This window comes from Thermobia domestica, chromosome 1, assembly GCF_964235325.1.
Source record: "Thermobia domestica chromosome 1, izTheDome1.hap1.1, whole genome shotgun sequence".
Lineage (NCBI taxonomy): Eukaryota > Metazoa > Arthropoda > Insecta > Zygentoma > Lepismatidae > Thermobia > Thermobia domestica.
The window spans coordinates 259,365,122-259,382,846 of NC_137454.1; the positions used below are offsets into that span (position 1 = coordinate 259,365,122).

Below are 17,725 nucleotides of genomic sequence, written 5' to 3' on the forward strand. Positions count from 1 at the left end.
CATCTGCTATAAGCAGGTTAGCAAACTATTTCCTTTCTTTTGCTTTGCTGCTTTGTACCTTGGAACTCTGTTTGTACTTTTATTTGCCTCACCATACATACATATACATATATATATATATATAATCACTATTACTGTCATATTTCTCTTTTTTTTCTTCTTCTTCCCAAATATCCGTGAATTTTTGTTCTTCAATTCTTTCTAACAACCTATCCCGTAATTCGTGAATTTGAAGTACATTTGTCCAATTTATTAATATTTCTCTTTTTTCTCTCTCAATTCTTCTCGCTTCTTTCCATTTTCTTATTAATGTTTTATTCTCTTTTTCTAAACCTTGTACCCCTTCCCAATCTATATCATGTCCTGTTTCTTTTACATGTTTATATATCGCGTTATTTTCTCTTTTAAGTCTCACATTATTCTTATGTTGTTTTACTCTTTCTTTAAGCTTTTTTCCTATTTCTCCAATATATATCATATCACATTTCTTATTTTACTTCATACACTACTCCTTCATCTTCTTTTTATGTCCTTCTTCTCATTTTCTTAATCACTTCTAGACTTTTCCTATCCCTCTGAAAAAAGAATTAAAATATGAAATGACTCTCCTGATTCAGAGTTACAATATCTTTGCATTATTCTCGTCGGCCATATCATAGAATTTGAAGCACTTTCATAAAGTGAATTTGTGTTCAGAAAGCAAAAAATAAACCAGGGAGGCAAATAACCACTCGCTTAGGGCGAGTGGTTCATTGGTGCGGGCGAGTATTTAATATCATACCGAAAATAAGTAAATGATTTCTATTGTGGATGTGAGCTAGTAGCTTTTTCCTTGGTCTAGTAAAATTTTGTTGCTTATTTGCATCCTTAAATTACACAAATTTTCGAATTCGTTGCATGGAGAACGAAGTAGACTGATTATCTCAGTTGTTAAGTGTAGTGGATCAGGTCTTTTCGAGTATACACGAAATATAATAGTTTTTATTATTTATGTGTATTTTCTAGGAACCGATGTTGGAATTTTGTTGCGGAATTTATATACTTCGGATACACAAACGAAACTTGAAACATTGGGTGCTCTTGGTTTACTTTTAAATTCTTATCCAGAAAGTAAGGATCATTTTCACGAATTAAAAGGGTGTGCTCATCTTCTCAACCTAATTTCCGTTGAAAAGGACAGAAGAGTTGTCCAGTCTTGTCTGTTTGCTCTTGGATGCTCAGCTGGTCAACACGTAAGTGATATTTATATTCTATATAATTTGTACTGAATTTTGCTAGTTTATTGTTTGATTGAACTTGGTATCTGTGTTGACTTACAGAAATAGTCCCATTATAAGTGCCATTTTAGAATAGTGTATAGCTTATTGAAATATTACATATGTACAGTACCAAAATGAAACAAACGAACAAATAATAAAAGTATAAATTAATATAATTAATAATCAGAATAAAGTGAAGAACCCTACAATTACTTCTAAATGTTACTTATAAAGCTAGATATTTACATAGCCCATTATCAACTTCATTGCTCAAAAGTACTTCATTAGTTAATTTATTTGTTTTGCTGAATAATGCTTTATGATTGCAGTAGTATGTTTTAATCATAGAGAAAAGTGAGTCCTCCTTCTCCTCATTGGTACATTCAATGGAATAATGATAATTGAGGACATTTATTATCAAGCTACTTCTTCAGGAACAACTTATTAAAATATTCCCTTCTAGTTCTTATTGACTGTCCTGTACAACGTAATGGCTAGAATTATAGGGAATTAATAATAAATTACACACATATTTGGAAAAAGATACTTAAACTTTCTTCAATAAGTGGTAATGAATTTTCATCCGAAGTATCCAGATTTTTTTCATACCTTTTAAGCTTTGTTCTTATAGAAGCATAAAACAAATACAGAACGCATTGGAGGTCAGAAAATCGGGAACGTTGTCTTTTTAGGAGCTCAAAGGTACTGTTATCAGAATTGATAAAGGTCTACTGAAGGCCACATAAGTGATGGAATGGCTGATCACATCTAGTAAATTAAACTCAGAAATGGTCAAAATATTTAATAATGCCGACATCCTTGATGGAAACCTGGACCATCATCAGCGGTTTATCGGACCTATAGTGTAGTTGAAATTATTACTGTATGTACTACAAACTATTCTATTACTGTATATATGCTACAAACTATCTTTCACAGTATGGTATATGCATTTTATTTTCAGAATATCAGAGATAAGCTTTGCTGTACTTACAATGAGTTTGTTTTTTCATTATATAATGGAAACTATTGAATATGATTGAATCAGCAGTGTGAGTTGATGTAAATGATTAAACTGCTGATGAAGGTGAGGGTTTCCATCGAAATTTTTGGTACTAATTAATTTTTAGCCGCATTCCTGAGTTTAATTGAAACAGAGTTTTACTAAAAATCAACCTGTTCTTAAATATAACGTAATCAGTGACGTTGGTAATCTTCGTGGAGATTCAATATATATATTAGTTTCCTTCTAAACTATTACGATTTTACGTCGTCTGAAAGAAAACGGTGTACAAACATTTTGATATATTTAGGGAAAGTTTCCAAGTTTTACGTCAGTTGAAAAGGGTATAAAGTTCATTTTGTAAATTATTATTATATTTTGCCATAGATTGGGCGTAGAGGAGACATTTTCAAAATTTACACTTTAGGAGTGTGCTGAACAAAGGAAAAGGAATGAGAGCTTAAAGTGAGATCACTAGAACACCGGAAATAATGTTAGTGGTGCCAAAAGTACCACTTTTTACAACTTTAAAGAACTGTTATGGAGGTAAAGTTTCACGAAATTAAAAACAGTTCCCGTAAGTCCATTTCCTCTTAGCTTGAGCAATACTAAGTTAAAATTAACAGAGTCAAAGACTTGGCTAAAATCTGTATAGATATTAACGTGTGCTACAAATTTCTAACCGGAATGATTTTGTATCTTAGATACTTTTTATACTTGGGGGCAGAGCGTAGCTCATCTGAAATTTGTAACACCGTGTATTTAGACAACTCGAGGATGAATTTAACAAATCGTCTTAGGATAAGAAATGAAATACTCAATTACTTTTGGATATTTTCGTCATCACACCACAAGCTATTAGGATTCGAAATGGTCTTAACTATAGAAATCTACTACATCGTAATGGCACAGAAACTTAACCATTATGGTTATCTAACATCGCAAATAGATGTAGTACTCACAGGTTGTTCAGCTCAGTTCAACTCCAAACGATGTCCTTCCACTCTCCAATCTTAATTACAACTCCCGATTCTAGTCTTCATCCTCAACCAGCACAACCCCTTTCCGGGATTCAGGTGCTTCCTGGTTGTGGCGAAGAGCTTAGCTCAGGACTCTTTCTGCAATCTCTTACTTCCTTATTTCCGTATAGGAAAACTTCCTATAATTGTGGTGTGATGCCGACGTTATCTGTTTTTATTTTTTTTTCTAAGCAGTATGACTATAACTTCCTTGTTTTATAATAAACAACATAAATTAGACAAACACATGTAAGGATTTTGGGTACTTTACATTACCCCTGTCTCGAAATTTTGAGCACGATTCTATGTGCCAAAAAGGAAAAAAAAAATTACTGTCCACCTGTATAAACATAAAAAGTAAATAATAATTAAGAACGTCCATTATCTTCGAACACTCTGTATATATATAAAGTTTTCTTTTTACTCGTATGTATGTATATATATTCCACCACCAGCATTGTCCGTCACCAATAATATGAATATATGTTGTTTGTATCACATGAGTATTCTGCTGACAAGGTAATATTACAATAAATGTAGGTTAATGTCACTGTATCCTGTCTGTAAGAAAGAAAAAAAACACATTGTCACAAAACACTTTGCACTCTAAATGAAACAAAACACTCAGTTTATTTCACTAGTTATGTGTGAGTTTGTGTTTTTCATCTGTTCCTTCCTATACTGGAATACATGTTACTTGGAGGTATGTATTCTGTCATATGTATTTAATTGTCATTATCACTGAAGTCCTCACTTCGATAATTGGTAGTAGTATTTAATCCTTTGAAAGCATAGATTCCTCAGGATCCTGTTGTTCGGCTCAGTCCACATGGTCCATTGTTGATATCTGACATTGAAGATAAGGCATCTATGGGAAACTGCTACTGTTGCTGTTCTTTTGTTGATGATGTTGATATGTTGTTGTGTAGGAGTGATTATTGAGTGTTTTTGTTTATGCGTGTAGTAAATACATTTATTTACAGATATTAAGACAAGCACAACTGTTAAGTCTGCACCATTACTTAGAAGTAGTGAAATGAGTCCCTTTTTAATGTTTGAATAACACGAAGTTAGAAGAAATCATTGACATACCATTAACATTAAGAATTATAGTAGGCGTAGAAGGCTTAATTGTTGGATATACATTTAATGTATCATCATAGAGGTGTATCGAAGAACAATCTGGGGTTACGTGTGAATCTGTTTTTGAAGAAACATATTTGACAGATCGAATATGTGAATTTGAAGCGTTATTTGGGGTTAATTTAATTTTGAATAATTTGTATATTATAAATGACAAAATTATTAAAATGATTATTAAAATAGTAATTATAGGGATGACGAAAGTATATGATTGCATTGTGGAGCGTACCTAGAAAGGCAAAAGAAAAAAAAAAGATTCAGAAAATGAAGTTGTTACTTGGTTATTCTTCTTTGAAATATGCTTAGCATAATTTTAATAATAACCAAATATTTCTTTCTTTCTTCTTTTTTTTTTTAATTAACTAGTTTCTTTGAAGGATGCTTTGCATACCTGTTGCCTAGTTAATCTGCTGTGAAATAGACTCTACTTGAAAATTTGCTTCGCAAAATTTATATTCATAGCCTACTCACGTTTCAATAACAATATTGTATTTCATTGTTTATTTCTTTAATCATTTTCAGGCCTGTGAATATGATTACTTAGTTCAGTTACTATCTTATTCAGCTTGTACATTTTAATAACTAGAGCTACAATAAGAATTAGTAATAGAAATCCTACTAGTATAAAAATAATTCCAATGCTATAAGTAATATGAGTATCAAAGTGAGCCCATATTGGCATAGTAGGGTTCACTGTCAAATTCGATAGTTGAGAAGAAAGGTTCTGTAATTTATCCAAGTAAAATTGGTTTCCTACATCCCATTGTGAAAATGAAAGATTTATAGGTAACTCTATGTGATGATATGTAACTTCTACGGTATGTCTACTATCTAAGATTATTTGATTTGCAATCACTGAATCGAACGCATTGTAAGATAAGAAATAAGCTCTGTGTTGATCGTCTGAATAATTTGAATAAACCGGTGTTTGGACATTTCTAGAGACAACATGAACAGTTGTTAATGCTGAAAACAAAATACCTACTGGGGTGTATAGATAAATAAATTTGGAGTTCGTAGTATACTTTACTATATAATAACGACTAATTAAAAATAATATGAATAAATATTGAAAAAAAAATCTTTGAAGATTTTTTTTTTTAATGCAATCACTCTAAGTTTGTTGAATTTTTATAAATAGTAAATTCTCTAATTTCCTATATCGCGAAATAAGAAAGTTTTCGGCCTAACTAGCTTATCAAAGAAATAGAATAGTCCCAGGAAAGAAAAATAAGGGTATTGATTCCTTTGTGTTCGAAAAGGAAAACCGTAAGGCACTTACACTCACGGTGTCCGAAGAAGAGAGACTGTTATCGCGCAGTCTATTCGCACTTGCTGAGTGAACAAAAGAAATCAATACGAAAGGCTTTCACCAGAGTGACCTAATATCCCTATTCTAGACTAACATATGATCCTCTTCTTTTCCAATGTACCATCTCGATATTCGTCCAGTGGTTCTTGATTTCGCTTCTATTGGTGGTCATCTTTCGTTGATTGAAGATCTGGTTGACTCTCAAAGTTTCGGCGTGGGAACATCTTAAGTTGATAGTAGAAACTTGTTTCTTCTTTGGGCGTCGTCTGTGTCCACCGGCGTCTATGGGTGTCATCTAGTGTCTTCGCTTGTCCTTTGGTGCTGATCACATCATTCATCATGTTTCTTAGTTGTAGATGTTGAATTGTTTCCATAGATGCAAATCTTGGAGAATTTTCTTCGTCCCATGTATTGTGGAGCAAATTGCCTACTTTCCAGGCTAATGGATGTTTATGTCTCAGCGTCTTCTTCTCTTACTGATGAAATCTTCTTTAAAGATCTGATGTCCACTTCATCACGTTTGGCGTTATTCTTCTTATTTTGATATTCTACGACGATTTTGTTCGCACTGTTAGTGAAACCTACAACTGTAGCTTTCTTGTTATATTTGTGACTGAACACTTCTGGGATCCCTTTCTTTTTCTGATGGTCCTTCACTAAGACAACATCCCCAATCTGGAATTCTGCTTGTTTGTTTTCTTCAAGAAACTTCTCAAGTTGCTTTTGATAATTCTTGATCATATTTTGATAAGCCTCTTCTCTTATCGTTTTCAAAACTTCAATGCGGTCTGCATTTTCGATGTTTTGCACTGGAGTCTGAAATTCATTTTCCAACAATGACCTTGGCTGATAACCATGTAGCAAAAAGAAATTGCTAAATTTTGTTATCACGTTTGTAACATTATTTAACGAAAAGGTGAGTGCTGGTAAAAATAAGTCCCATGTGTGTCCTTTAGACGATACATAGTGTCGTAACGCTTGCTGAATAGTGTCTGCTGTTTTCTCCACCAAACCTAAAGATTCGTGCTAATTGACAGCTATGAAATTCAATGTGGTTCCCAACCTTTCTGAAAGTTCGGCCATTATTTTACTGCGATGTCCGGGAAGTCTGTCCAAAAAAATTTTCTCTGGCAAACCATACTTGAGAAATACTTTCCGATATAACGAGTCAGCAATTGATTCTGCTGTTAAGTCTATTAAAGCATCTGTTACAATATACCTAGTACAAAGATCACATGTGATGAGAATGTATTTGTTATGCTTTTCAGACATTGGGAAAGGGCCTACCTGATCGATTTGGATAGTAGAAAAAGGCTGTGATTGAGCATATGTCTGTGGTAACATTTTTGGAGGTTTAGTGACTCTCTTATTTAATAAACAGGATGGGCAACTTCTAACCTTGTTTCTAATGAACGTTTTCATGTGTGGAAAATAAATTCTATGCAATGCATAGTTATATGTTCTCGTTTGACCTTGATGAGCAGAGGTTAATGGCGACTTATGAATCATATCAAACACTTTGTTTTGTAACTTAAAGGGAATACATAGTAAACGTTTGGCTACGTTTGCAAACTTATGTATTCGGTAAAGTTTTCCATCTACTAATTCATAGCATTTCGACATTCGTACTGCATTGGTGTTAGATGAAACTTCACCCGTTTCTAAATATTTATAAATATCTCCAAAGAATGTGTCCTCTCTTTGATAGCGGCCTATATCCTGTGACTCTGTGAAATTCACTAAACATTTGTCTTGATCGATATTTTCTACTGAAATATCTCCCGGCTGTACGGGAAGTAGTGTGTAACGGCTAAGTCCGTCAGCTATATTGAGCTCACTTTTTACATGTATTGGCGTGAATTGATAATCTGATATATAAAAATACCATTTCAAAAGTTTTGGTGGCAAATTCTTACTGGTCTTCAGAAATGTTAGAGCTCTTGAATCTGTCTTCAGATAAAAATGTCTTCCAAGCAGGAAGTAACGAAATGCTCGAAATGAAGCTATAATTGCTAGAAGTTCAATTTCTAAAACACTCAATTTTTTCTCTGATTCTGTTAACAAACGAGAGTAGTATGAGATAACATACCATTCACCTGAATTTTCATCATCTGTCTGCAGCAAAATTGAAGAAATTGCTGTCCTTGACCCGTCAGTATACAAGCACAAGGGTTTGTTTTGATCGTACGGTGCAAGAGCGGGGGCTGCTAGCAATTTCTGTTTCAAAAGTTCAAAGATTTCTTGATGTTGAGCGGTCCATTCAAACCTTTCTCGTTTACGAACGAGCTTTTGAAGCGGTTCCGTGATTTCTGCATAATTGGGCAAAAATTTTCGAATATAATTACAAAGCCCTAAGTAGGATCGTAATTGTTTCGTATTTTTAGGTGGAGGATAAGTTTCAATAGTTTTCAAAATTCTGTCTGAAACTTCAAACCCAAATTTTGAAATTTTGTGTCCCAACGCTATGATTGATTTCATGAGAAACTGTGATTTCTCTACCGACACTCTTAAACCATAGATTCTCAGTCTATGCAACAGTTGTTCTAGAACTTCTACAAATTTCTCTTCAGAATTTGAAAATAGAAATAGATCATCCACATATAAGGCTATATTGTCGGGCTGTAAATTAGCTAGTACAACTGACAGGAACGTATTAAAATAAAAAGGAGAATTTACATAACCTTGTGGCATACGAAGGTATTCGAATTTTCCAAGATTTGGAATGCTAAATGATGTAAATTTCCTTGATTGAGGCTCTAATTCTAATGTGAAAAAGGCATTAGAAATATCCAAGTATCCGTAGTACAAGTGTCCTGACATAGTTGACAGTATTTCACTGACAGGAGGTAAACTAACACTATGATATAAAACTCGTGAATTCAATTCTCTCAGATCAATAATCTTGCGCAGTTTTCCTGACGGTTTCCTAAGAAACATAACCGGAGAATTATAAGGCGAATTGGATCTTTGTATCACCCGTTGTTCCAATAACGTATTTATAAATTGCGTAACTTCCGATTTCAGTGCATGTGGAATTGGAAATTGTTTGCGTGAAAACGGAATTTCTGTGTTAAGTTCAATTTTACATTGAAAATGTCTTGCTTTTCCGATCCTGTTAGGATTCCACGTAAACACATCAGCAAAGCGGTAGCAGAGGTCTATTACTTTTTCTCTATATTCAGGACTGGCATCTTGACCAATATTTAATTTAGAAATTTGGAATAACTGTTGTCCTTCCCGTAATAATTCCTCATCCACATAATTTTCATCTATTGATTGGCAACATTGATTTGACTCTTCAATTTGAACGTCTTCCGCTTTTCCGATTACAAAATTCTTATGAAGAACGACTTTTGTGACTAAAGGGTTAATAATTTCAACTACAGGTTCGTTTTTATTTAAAATAGCTCGCGGCACTAAAATTCCTAGTTTCTCAATTATAGACATGTCTGGCTCTAAAATCACTTCTTGACCTGATTTCGAATTAATACATTTAAGTGGAACAATTATTCTTGTCCTTGGAGGAAGATACGTCCTCTTATGAATGACGAACTTTGGATCATATGCCTCTGTCAACAAACAAAATATTGGCTCTGAAACCTGATGACCCGTATTACTCTGTTGTTGTGTGTTACGAGGAGGCTTTCCATATCTAAACAAAGATAGCATCTTATTAAGGTAATCAACACGGGCGTTATGAAAAATAAAGAAGTCATTTCCTAAAAGAGCTTTCGGACCAAAATTTTCCACTATTCTAAACCTGTGATGAAAGGATCGACCGTTGATTAGAAATTTGATTATGGCTGTGTGTTTCAGCTCTATAGGTTCACATGAAACACCAACAACTTTCGTAATTTCCTGTGACAATTTAGTTTTAGGAGATAGCAATGATTTATCTAAAATTGATATTGTACTTGCCGTATCTGCAATTATTTTTAATGGTTTCTTTCTCAGTTGAATTGTAAATCTAACCATGTCCCCTTCAATTTCTAATGGAGTCTGTATCTCTTCTCCCTGAACATTCTTTTGTTTATATTGACGGTGTATACTAGTATTATTAATATCTACGGGTGGGCCCTTTTTCTTGTTATCTGTACATCCACCGTCTGCATGTACAGACGTTGTCAGTTTAAATTATGAGTTCCCTGTACCTGATTCATTTGGGAAGGGTTTTGTACAGGAACATAATATGTTGTACCATTAGTTTGCATGTGATGTACACCCTGCATTTGATTAAAACTAGGTACTTGTTGTACATGAGGCACGTTAGTATGATGACAACAACACTGGTTGTTATGATAATTTGCGCGTCCTGATCTAAAATTACCGCGACCACCACGGCCTCGAAAATTGTTATTTTTCCCTCTAAAATTGTTGTATTGAGTATTGTTTCTACCCTGATTATTCTTAAAATTGCCTCTCTTACTACCTCGAAAATTATTTCTGTTATTCTGATGGGATTGAGAATTATTTTGCGCACAGTTGGTGTTTAACTTTTGCGAATCTGAAGAACCGCCTTCGATTCTCAGCGACAATTTTTCTATTTCTTTCTGTAACTGGCTAATGGAAGATGTAACCTCGCTACTTTGAGATGATGATGAAGGTGTGTTTGTGTTCTGAGTTTCCGAGTGTTCTGCTCTGTGTTGTTGTTTCTCTACTAATTCTCGAATTGCTTTCCTTTTATTTTTCCTGTGCCTATGTGACGTAATCTCGTCCTCGGACTCGGACGAAGAACTGTCAGTAACCGTAGATTCTGATTCAGAATCAGATGACGAACACCTACATTTCCCTTTTCTACACTTCTTCTTATACGCTTTCTTAATACGTGCATCTATTTCTCTCTTTTTCCTATTTCTAATTTTACATTCATTTGCTTCTAACGTATAGAGAGCCTGGATAAACGCATCTAAAGTGTCAAAAGACTCGTAACCTAGGTGTTGAATATAGTACGGTTTCAACCCTGCTGTAATGATTGAAATGATCTGCTCTTCTGTCAAAGTCGGAGCATGTTTGTCTACCATGGATAAAATATCATAAACAAACGACTGAATGGGTTCATGCTTTTTCTGAATCCTATTCTGTACGGTAGAGAAAAAATTTACACTATCTCTAGCATTCTTGAAACATTTAATTATCTCAGCTTTACAATTCGCGTAGGTTGTTTCATCTGTAATGTTCTTTCTCTTTAACAAAGTTCGCAATTGTTCTTTTAGTTTCCCTGGAAACGCGGTGATTATCATTTGTTTTGCTATTTTATCAGTCCAATTATTTAACCGTACACAGTCATCATATTCATCAAAGAACTGCTGTATCGTGATTTTGTGTGGTTTAAATTTCGGAACTGGATAATGGGAATTGTATACATTAACAATAGGATTTTGAGCTCCCTGACCTTCACTGTGTTGTCCCTGCATTTTCTTAGACTTACTGTATTTCCGTTTTAGGGGAGGGATTTTTACTTTTATTGGAATCTTTTTGTATCTTAACGTTCTAAATTGTCCGTCTGAATGTTCTGTATCACTGCTGGAAGTATTATTCATATCCTATATACGAACAGAAAATAAACCTTCTCATTGCGGCTAATTTTGCAACCTAAGCAAAGTACACTGACCATTAGTTTGTAAATGCAGCAAATTCCTATATGACAACAAGAATCTTGGTGTATTGTCCGTTTCTTTAGTAACAAGAGGAAATGAACCTCGCAAGACTATATAGCATTATAACAACTGACGTCTGTAATTTCAGCATACTATGAGAGAGAGAGAGAGAGAAAAAAAAAACATGAAACTCCTTTTACTCAACTTGACAAACTGATGTTATCGTCTAAATAATTTAAACTACGCGTGATACGCTTCATTCCCATATGTATGAGGCATCGGAATCAAGCATGATGTATCTAATTTAATGTAACTTGAATGGCCTATAAAATAAGCGAGATCTCCGAAATCGAAACATATGTGGTAAATGACCATAATCTAATTAATGTTGTCCGGAATCTTAATTTTACCCATAAATGGATAAAACCGGATGCTTCCACCATAACGTGTGCTACAAATTTCTAACCGGAATGATTTTGTATCTTAGATACTTTTTATACTTGGGGGCAGAGCGTAGCTCATCTGAAATTTGTAACACCGTGTATTTAGACAACTCGAGGATGAATTTAACAAATCGTCTTAGGATAAGAAATGAAATACTCAATTACTTTTGGATATTTTCGTCATCACACCACAAGCTATTAGGATTCGAAATGGTCTTAACTATAGAAATCTACTACATCGTAATGGCACAGAAACTTAACCATTATGGTTATCTAACATCGCAAATAGATGTAGTACTCACAGGTTGTTCAGCTCAGTTCAACTCCAAACGATGTCCTTCCACTCTCCAATCTTAATTACAACTCCCGATTCTAGTCTTCATCCTCAACCAGCACAACCCCTTTCCGGGATTCAGGTGCTTCCTGGTTGTGGCGAAGAGCTTAGCTCAGGACTCTTTCTGCAATCTCTTACTTCCTTATTTCCGTATAGGAAAACTTCCTATAATTGTGGTGTGATGCCGACGTTATCTGTTTTTATTTTTTTTTCTAAGCAGTATGACTATAACTTCCTTGTTTTATAATAAACAACATAAATTAGACAAACACATGTAAGGATTTTGGGTACTTTACAATATTGTCAATTTAAAATTCTACGTTTAAATACACAAGACCAGTAGGATTCATGACTGTAGAATGAAGGCAGTACACATGCATATATCGTATCTGGCCTTTGATTAACAACATTACTTTTGATGTGTGTCTTCAAAAAGCAGAACAACATGACAAACTTACCTTTCACCTGGAAGAAATGAAAGATTAGCAGAGTCAAAGGAATAGAAAGTTCCGTTTGCATAGTCATAAATGGAATAAATTATTAGGAAAAGTGATATCCTAACAGGTTTATTTTTAGAGATCTGTAGAATAAGTAGAATATATTTCAGCAGAGAGAGTGAAACTGTGAGAGCGTTTTGATATATCCGAAAAATCAGAGGAGTCTTGCGAATAGGTCGAACCTTGATTTTAAATACGAATCCTGAATCTGTTACTGTTAAAGGAATACTCCCAGAGGATAGATATTATAAAGGTTTCCATATAGTCTTCACTATGTTGACGTACTGCAAGTGTTTGTCATTTTCTCATGCACTAAATTCAAACTAACTGGTGTAAGATTGACATTGTTCATAATGATTATGAGCACGCTCTTTAACTTTCAGAAGATCTAGAAATGAATGATCAATTCATATTTATTAATGTAGTCAAACCTCTTCGGTACAACATGGTAATAATGGAGAACAAAATATCGTAGAAAAGATTAAATGCATCGGAAATACGACTAAAAATATCAGTGTCATTTTAGGGAACTAATCTTAATAGATATCTCTTATGAAATCAGTCTCCACTTTTTGCCAGTTGTAATGTTGACGGTTGGAAGGTCAGACGTTTTGGAAATGCGTATCTGATGTTGAAATTTAATAGCTGACTGGCTTGAAGGATGATGTTATAACACCGATAATTTCAAAGTGAGAGTAGAAAAGAACAGATTAAGGAAGTTGCTTTTTCTAGTCGGCCACGGTACAAACTGAAATGTATTCGGCTCGGTTGTGGATCCTAATAACGCTGTAGCTTTTTGGGATGGGTTTCAAGTGAGACACACAAATGTCTTTTCCATTCAGCGCCAAGATTTGAAGTCTCCAACAGTTAAACTTTTGTTAGTGACTCAATCTGACAAAGTGTGTTGAGCTAATGCCTAAACAACGATGATTTGATACGTCATCATCAGATAGGTATAAACGCAACAATGAAGACAACAAAACAAGAGTAATTTCAACCTACAGAACTTAAACAGGTAGTTTGACTGCGACAACACTCGAAACAGTTTGATAATAAGTAGTACAATATATGCAGATTTCTGGCGAAACAAGTTTTAGTTTAATCGAGACGAAAAGTAAATTAGTGAGCAGATAGAAGTTCAATATATTCAACATTACTAACAGAAGAATTAAAATAAATAAAGGTGCGTACTGCCGATGAGTAAGACGTAAGTGGTGATGTAAGAATGCAATTCATGTGCCACCATGACCCAGGACGTGGCTGTGAGTACTAGATGGAGTTTATCTGAGGTCACACAATTGGAAATTGGAAGTGTGATAGAAGTCGGTGCAATATAGGTGTTATTTGTGTGTATTGTTAGCAACTATTAACAAGATTATAGTACAGTTCGTATATTCGTAGACACAAGACCTGGTCGACTGGGACCAATGTCATATACTTCCAGAGTATAAGAACCTAACTATTCATTTTGTTCATTATAGCTTTGAAAATATTCCACAGAATTAATTGAGTTGATTTTGACTTTAACGTCCCTTTCAGCAGCGAGGCTATATGAGACGGGACCTACTGATTATCGTGGAATCCGAACCACATAAGCTCTTGTCGGGATCGAACTCCAGTCTCCCACGCCAAAGGCGCGTACACTAACCGTTTAGCCACGAAGGGAGCTCTTCACAGAATTAATAAATCAAAACTGACCAAAGCACTAAATATTATATACAGAAGATAGACAAAAGTATGGAAACACTTGAAAAATTACAAATTACCATTATTAATAGCGAGTAGGACCTCCTTTGGCACGCAGAATGGCCTGCAGTCGACGGGGAATGGAGAAATACAGGTCTTGTATGATTTGTCGAAGGGATGTTGTACTATTCTTCCGCCAAAGCAGTTGCAAGTTGTTGTAAGACGACGATGGTGGGTAGCGGGCTCGCACCTTGGTCTCCAAAACTGACCACAAGGGCTCATAGGTCTGGCGATTTTGGAGGCCATGGCAGATGTGACACTTCATCTTCATGCTCATCAAACCAGTCCTAGACGATGTGAGCTGTATGAACAGGGGCTTTGTTTTCTTGAAACACAGTATTACCATCTGGGAACAAAGTTAGCACCACGGGATGCAGCTGGTCAGGGTTACATGCGTAGGATCCAAACTTCGTAGCATCCAAACTGTGTAGGATCCACGCTGCGTAGAATCCAAACTGCGTACGATCCAAACCGCGTATAACCGAAACTGAAACCGGCGTAGGATCCAAAACAGTTAAGGTCATATAATCGAACAATAAAAAAATCAATCATTTTATAATCACAGAATATTAAGTAATAATATTTTTTTGAAGTTACATAGGGAAAAACCGGCGTAGGGTCAAAACTGTATACGAACAAAACTGCATAGGATCCAAACTGCGTAGGATCCACACTGCGTACGATCCAAAATGCATACGATCCACACTGCGTAGGGTCCAAACTGCGTACGATCCAAACTGCATAGAAACGAAACTGACAAATAAAATAGTGATAAATATAATTAAATAATCATACAGGGGTGTACCCAGGAAGTTTTTCTTGGGGGACTAAGACTTATTCAGGAGTGCTGGAAAAGCTAACCGAAAGTCTTGTTTCAGCAGGGGCTCATTAAGGGGGAGCCTTCCCCCCCCCAAAGTCACCAACTTCTGACAAGTTGGCAAATGCCTTGTTCAGAAGATTGTCAGAAAATTAACATTTTCTTAGTTACCTAGTTGCTGTGAATTGTGACTTCTTTCATAGACTTTGCAGGTGGTACAATTGAAGGTTTATGTAACTAGTCTAGGCTTTTGCTAGGTGGGGCTTCGTCCTAAATTTACCAACTTCTGAACAAACTGGTTTGGCAAATTTTACTTAGAAGAATGCCGCTACGTTTAATTGACTTACTTGGCTTAACATTTTCTTAGTTACCTAGTTGCTGTGAATTATCACTTCTTTTGTGGACTTGGCAGTTGGCACAGTTGAAGGTTCATGTAATTAGTCCAGGTTTTTGCTAGGTGGGGCTTCGTCCCAAAGTTACTAACTTCTGACTTTGTTGGAAAATAAAAATGCGTTGTTGTCAATATTTACTTAAAAGACTGTCGTTACTTTCAATTGACTTACTTGGCTTAGCATTTTCTTACTTACCCAGTTGCTGTGATCTTCAATTTCTTTATGAACTTGGCAGTTGGCACAGTTGAATGTTTATGTAATTAGTCTAGTTTTAAGTAGGTGGGAATTTTTTGCCAGATACAAAATTTCCTCATCCTACGGCCTCGCTCGTCATAAACATACAAACATACCAAACTTCCCAGTTTTTATTCCGATTTTAATTGCGGTACCTAAAATATGAGATTTTATATATATCCAAAAAGTCTATTTAAATAACACTTTTTTTTTTTTTTTTTTTTTTTTTTTTTTTTTTTTTTTTTTTTTTTACTCTTTAAAGCTGTTAAAAATGGAAAATATTCACATTTGGGAATTTTCTATATAGTTCCTGGAGGCTTCAAACTTTGCCAAATTTAATCATTGTAGTCCTACTGGAAGTGCCTAATGATTTTTGGGTGTAGAAAATGTTCCATAAATACCTTGGGATGCTTTAAATTGAAATAACATGGAATGATTTTCAGTTCCCAATAAAACACAACTAAAGTTTTAAACTGTTATTTTATTTATTTATTTATTTATTTATTTATTGTAATTTTCATAGACAACCCTAGCCAGACCCTACAATTCCAAATTTTAATTGTTTTTTAAGTTCCAATTTGTGGTCGCTAACGCTCGCGCCGAAGGCAAGAGCGGTGCCGTTTTCGATTCCCAGTAGGGCCACTAGATCGAAAAGGTGTACAACCCTTTCAGGCCAGCTATTCCGAGTGAGGTTTTTCCTGGGTTTTCCTCACATCAGGCAATGCCGGGATAGTACCTCACATATAGGTCCCACGCCGCTTCCTTCCCCTCCTTATTCCTTTCCCTTCCCGGATTCTGTGCTCGCCGAGAGACGTCATTCATCGAACGTGATAGGCTTAAGGCTGTCGATGCCGCTAACGCCATAAAATAATAATATATAAAACTATATGAAATGACAGAAAATAACGCATACTTTTGGTTAACGTGGAAACTTCAAATGTGGCATGTTTGTTCATTTCCGGAAATGACCGACCGAAAAAAGTGCCAAAAGTGAACATTTTTAGTTTTTAGGGGGTCTAATCGGGAGAAAAAAATTTTTCCCATGTTATTCTTAGAAGAGATTTTCTTGACCTAAAATCTTATGTTTTAGGTACCTAGAATTGGAATTAAAACTTAAAAGTTGGTATCCTTGTACGTTTCCGATATCATCATCCAAGTAAACAACAAAAAATAAGAAAAAATCCAACTTTATTGAGGTTTTATAGACAACTGAAAAATTGTTCCCATGTTATTTAAATGGGACATGATTTGCCCCGCAAAATTATTGGGCACTTCGGGTAGGGCCCCAATGGTCAGTTTTGGCATGATTGTAGCAGTCTGGGACTAACCCACAACAAAATTCCGAAAAGTGAATATTTTCAGTTCTTAGGGAGTCTAATGGGGAGGAGAAAAAACTTCATGTTATTTAAATGGACGTTTCCTTGAGACATAAAATATCATGATTGAAATGGAAATAGAAATTTAAAATTGGATATGGTGTAGGCTCACGAGTTGCGAGGTCGTAGACCGAGACCCCCTCCCTGTGCTCCTTTATTTCCAGGTCCATTCGGGTGAACTTGGGCTTCGCTGAAACTAATCGTTTCAGCTACCCCAAAATACTGTTAATTCGATACTAAGATATATATATATATATATATATATATATATATATATATATATATATATATATACAGATGGTGATAAGAAAAATGGAAACACCTGTAGTTGGCAACACGTCAGATGTATGGGTTGGCAGTGGTGTCGTGGCGCCCGCAGCGCCGGACCGCTGCTGGTGGTGTGTTAGGTCGGTCACCATACTACGTCAGGCGTAGTGGAACAGCAGTGTCCAGTGGCTGCAGCAGACAGAGGTAGTGTAGAATGGGAGACCTCTCAGATTTTCAAAAAGGGCAAATTGTTGGTGCGCGGTTATGTGGAGTGAGTGTGACGGCA

At 35.3% G+C, this 17,725-nt stretch overlaps 1 protein-coding gene across 4 annotated transcripts in view; it reads left to right on the top strand.

Annotated features, from left to right (window-relative positions):
- Positions 1–17,725, top strand: part of LOC145660665 (uncharacterized) — a 193,949-nt gene that overhangs the window by 12,676 nt on the left and 163,548 nt on the right. For all 4 annotated transcript variants that reach the window (XM_081725988.1, XM_081726014.1, XM_081725997.1 and 1 more), the window contains exon 3: positions 1,006–1,232. In XM_081725988.1, the coding sequence (XP_081582114.1) occupies positions 1,006–1,232 (227 nt within the window). The remainder of the gene's footprint in view (positions 1–1,005; positions 1,233–17,725) is intronic.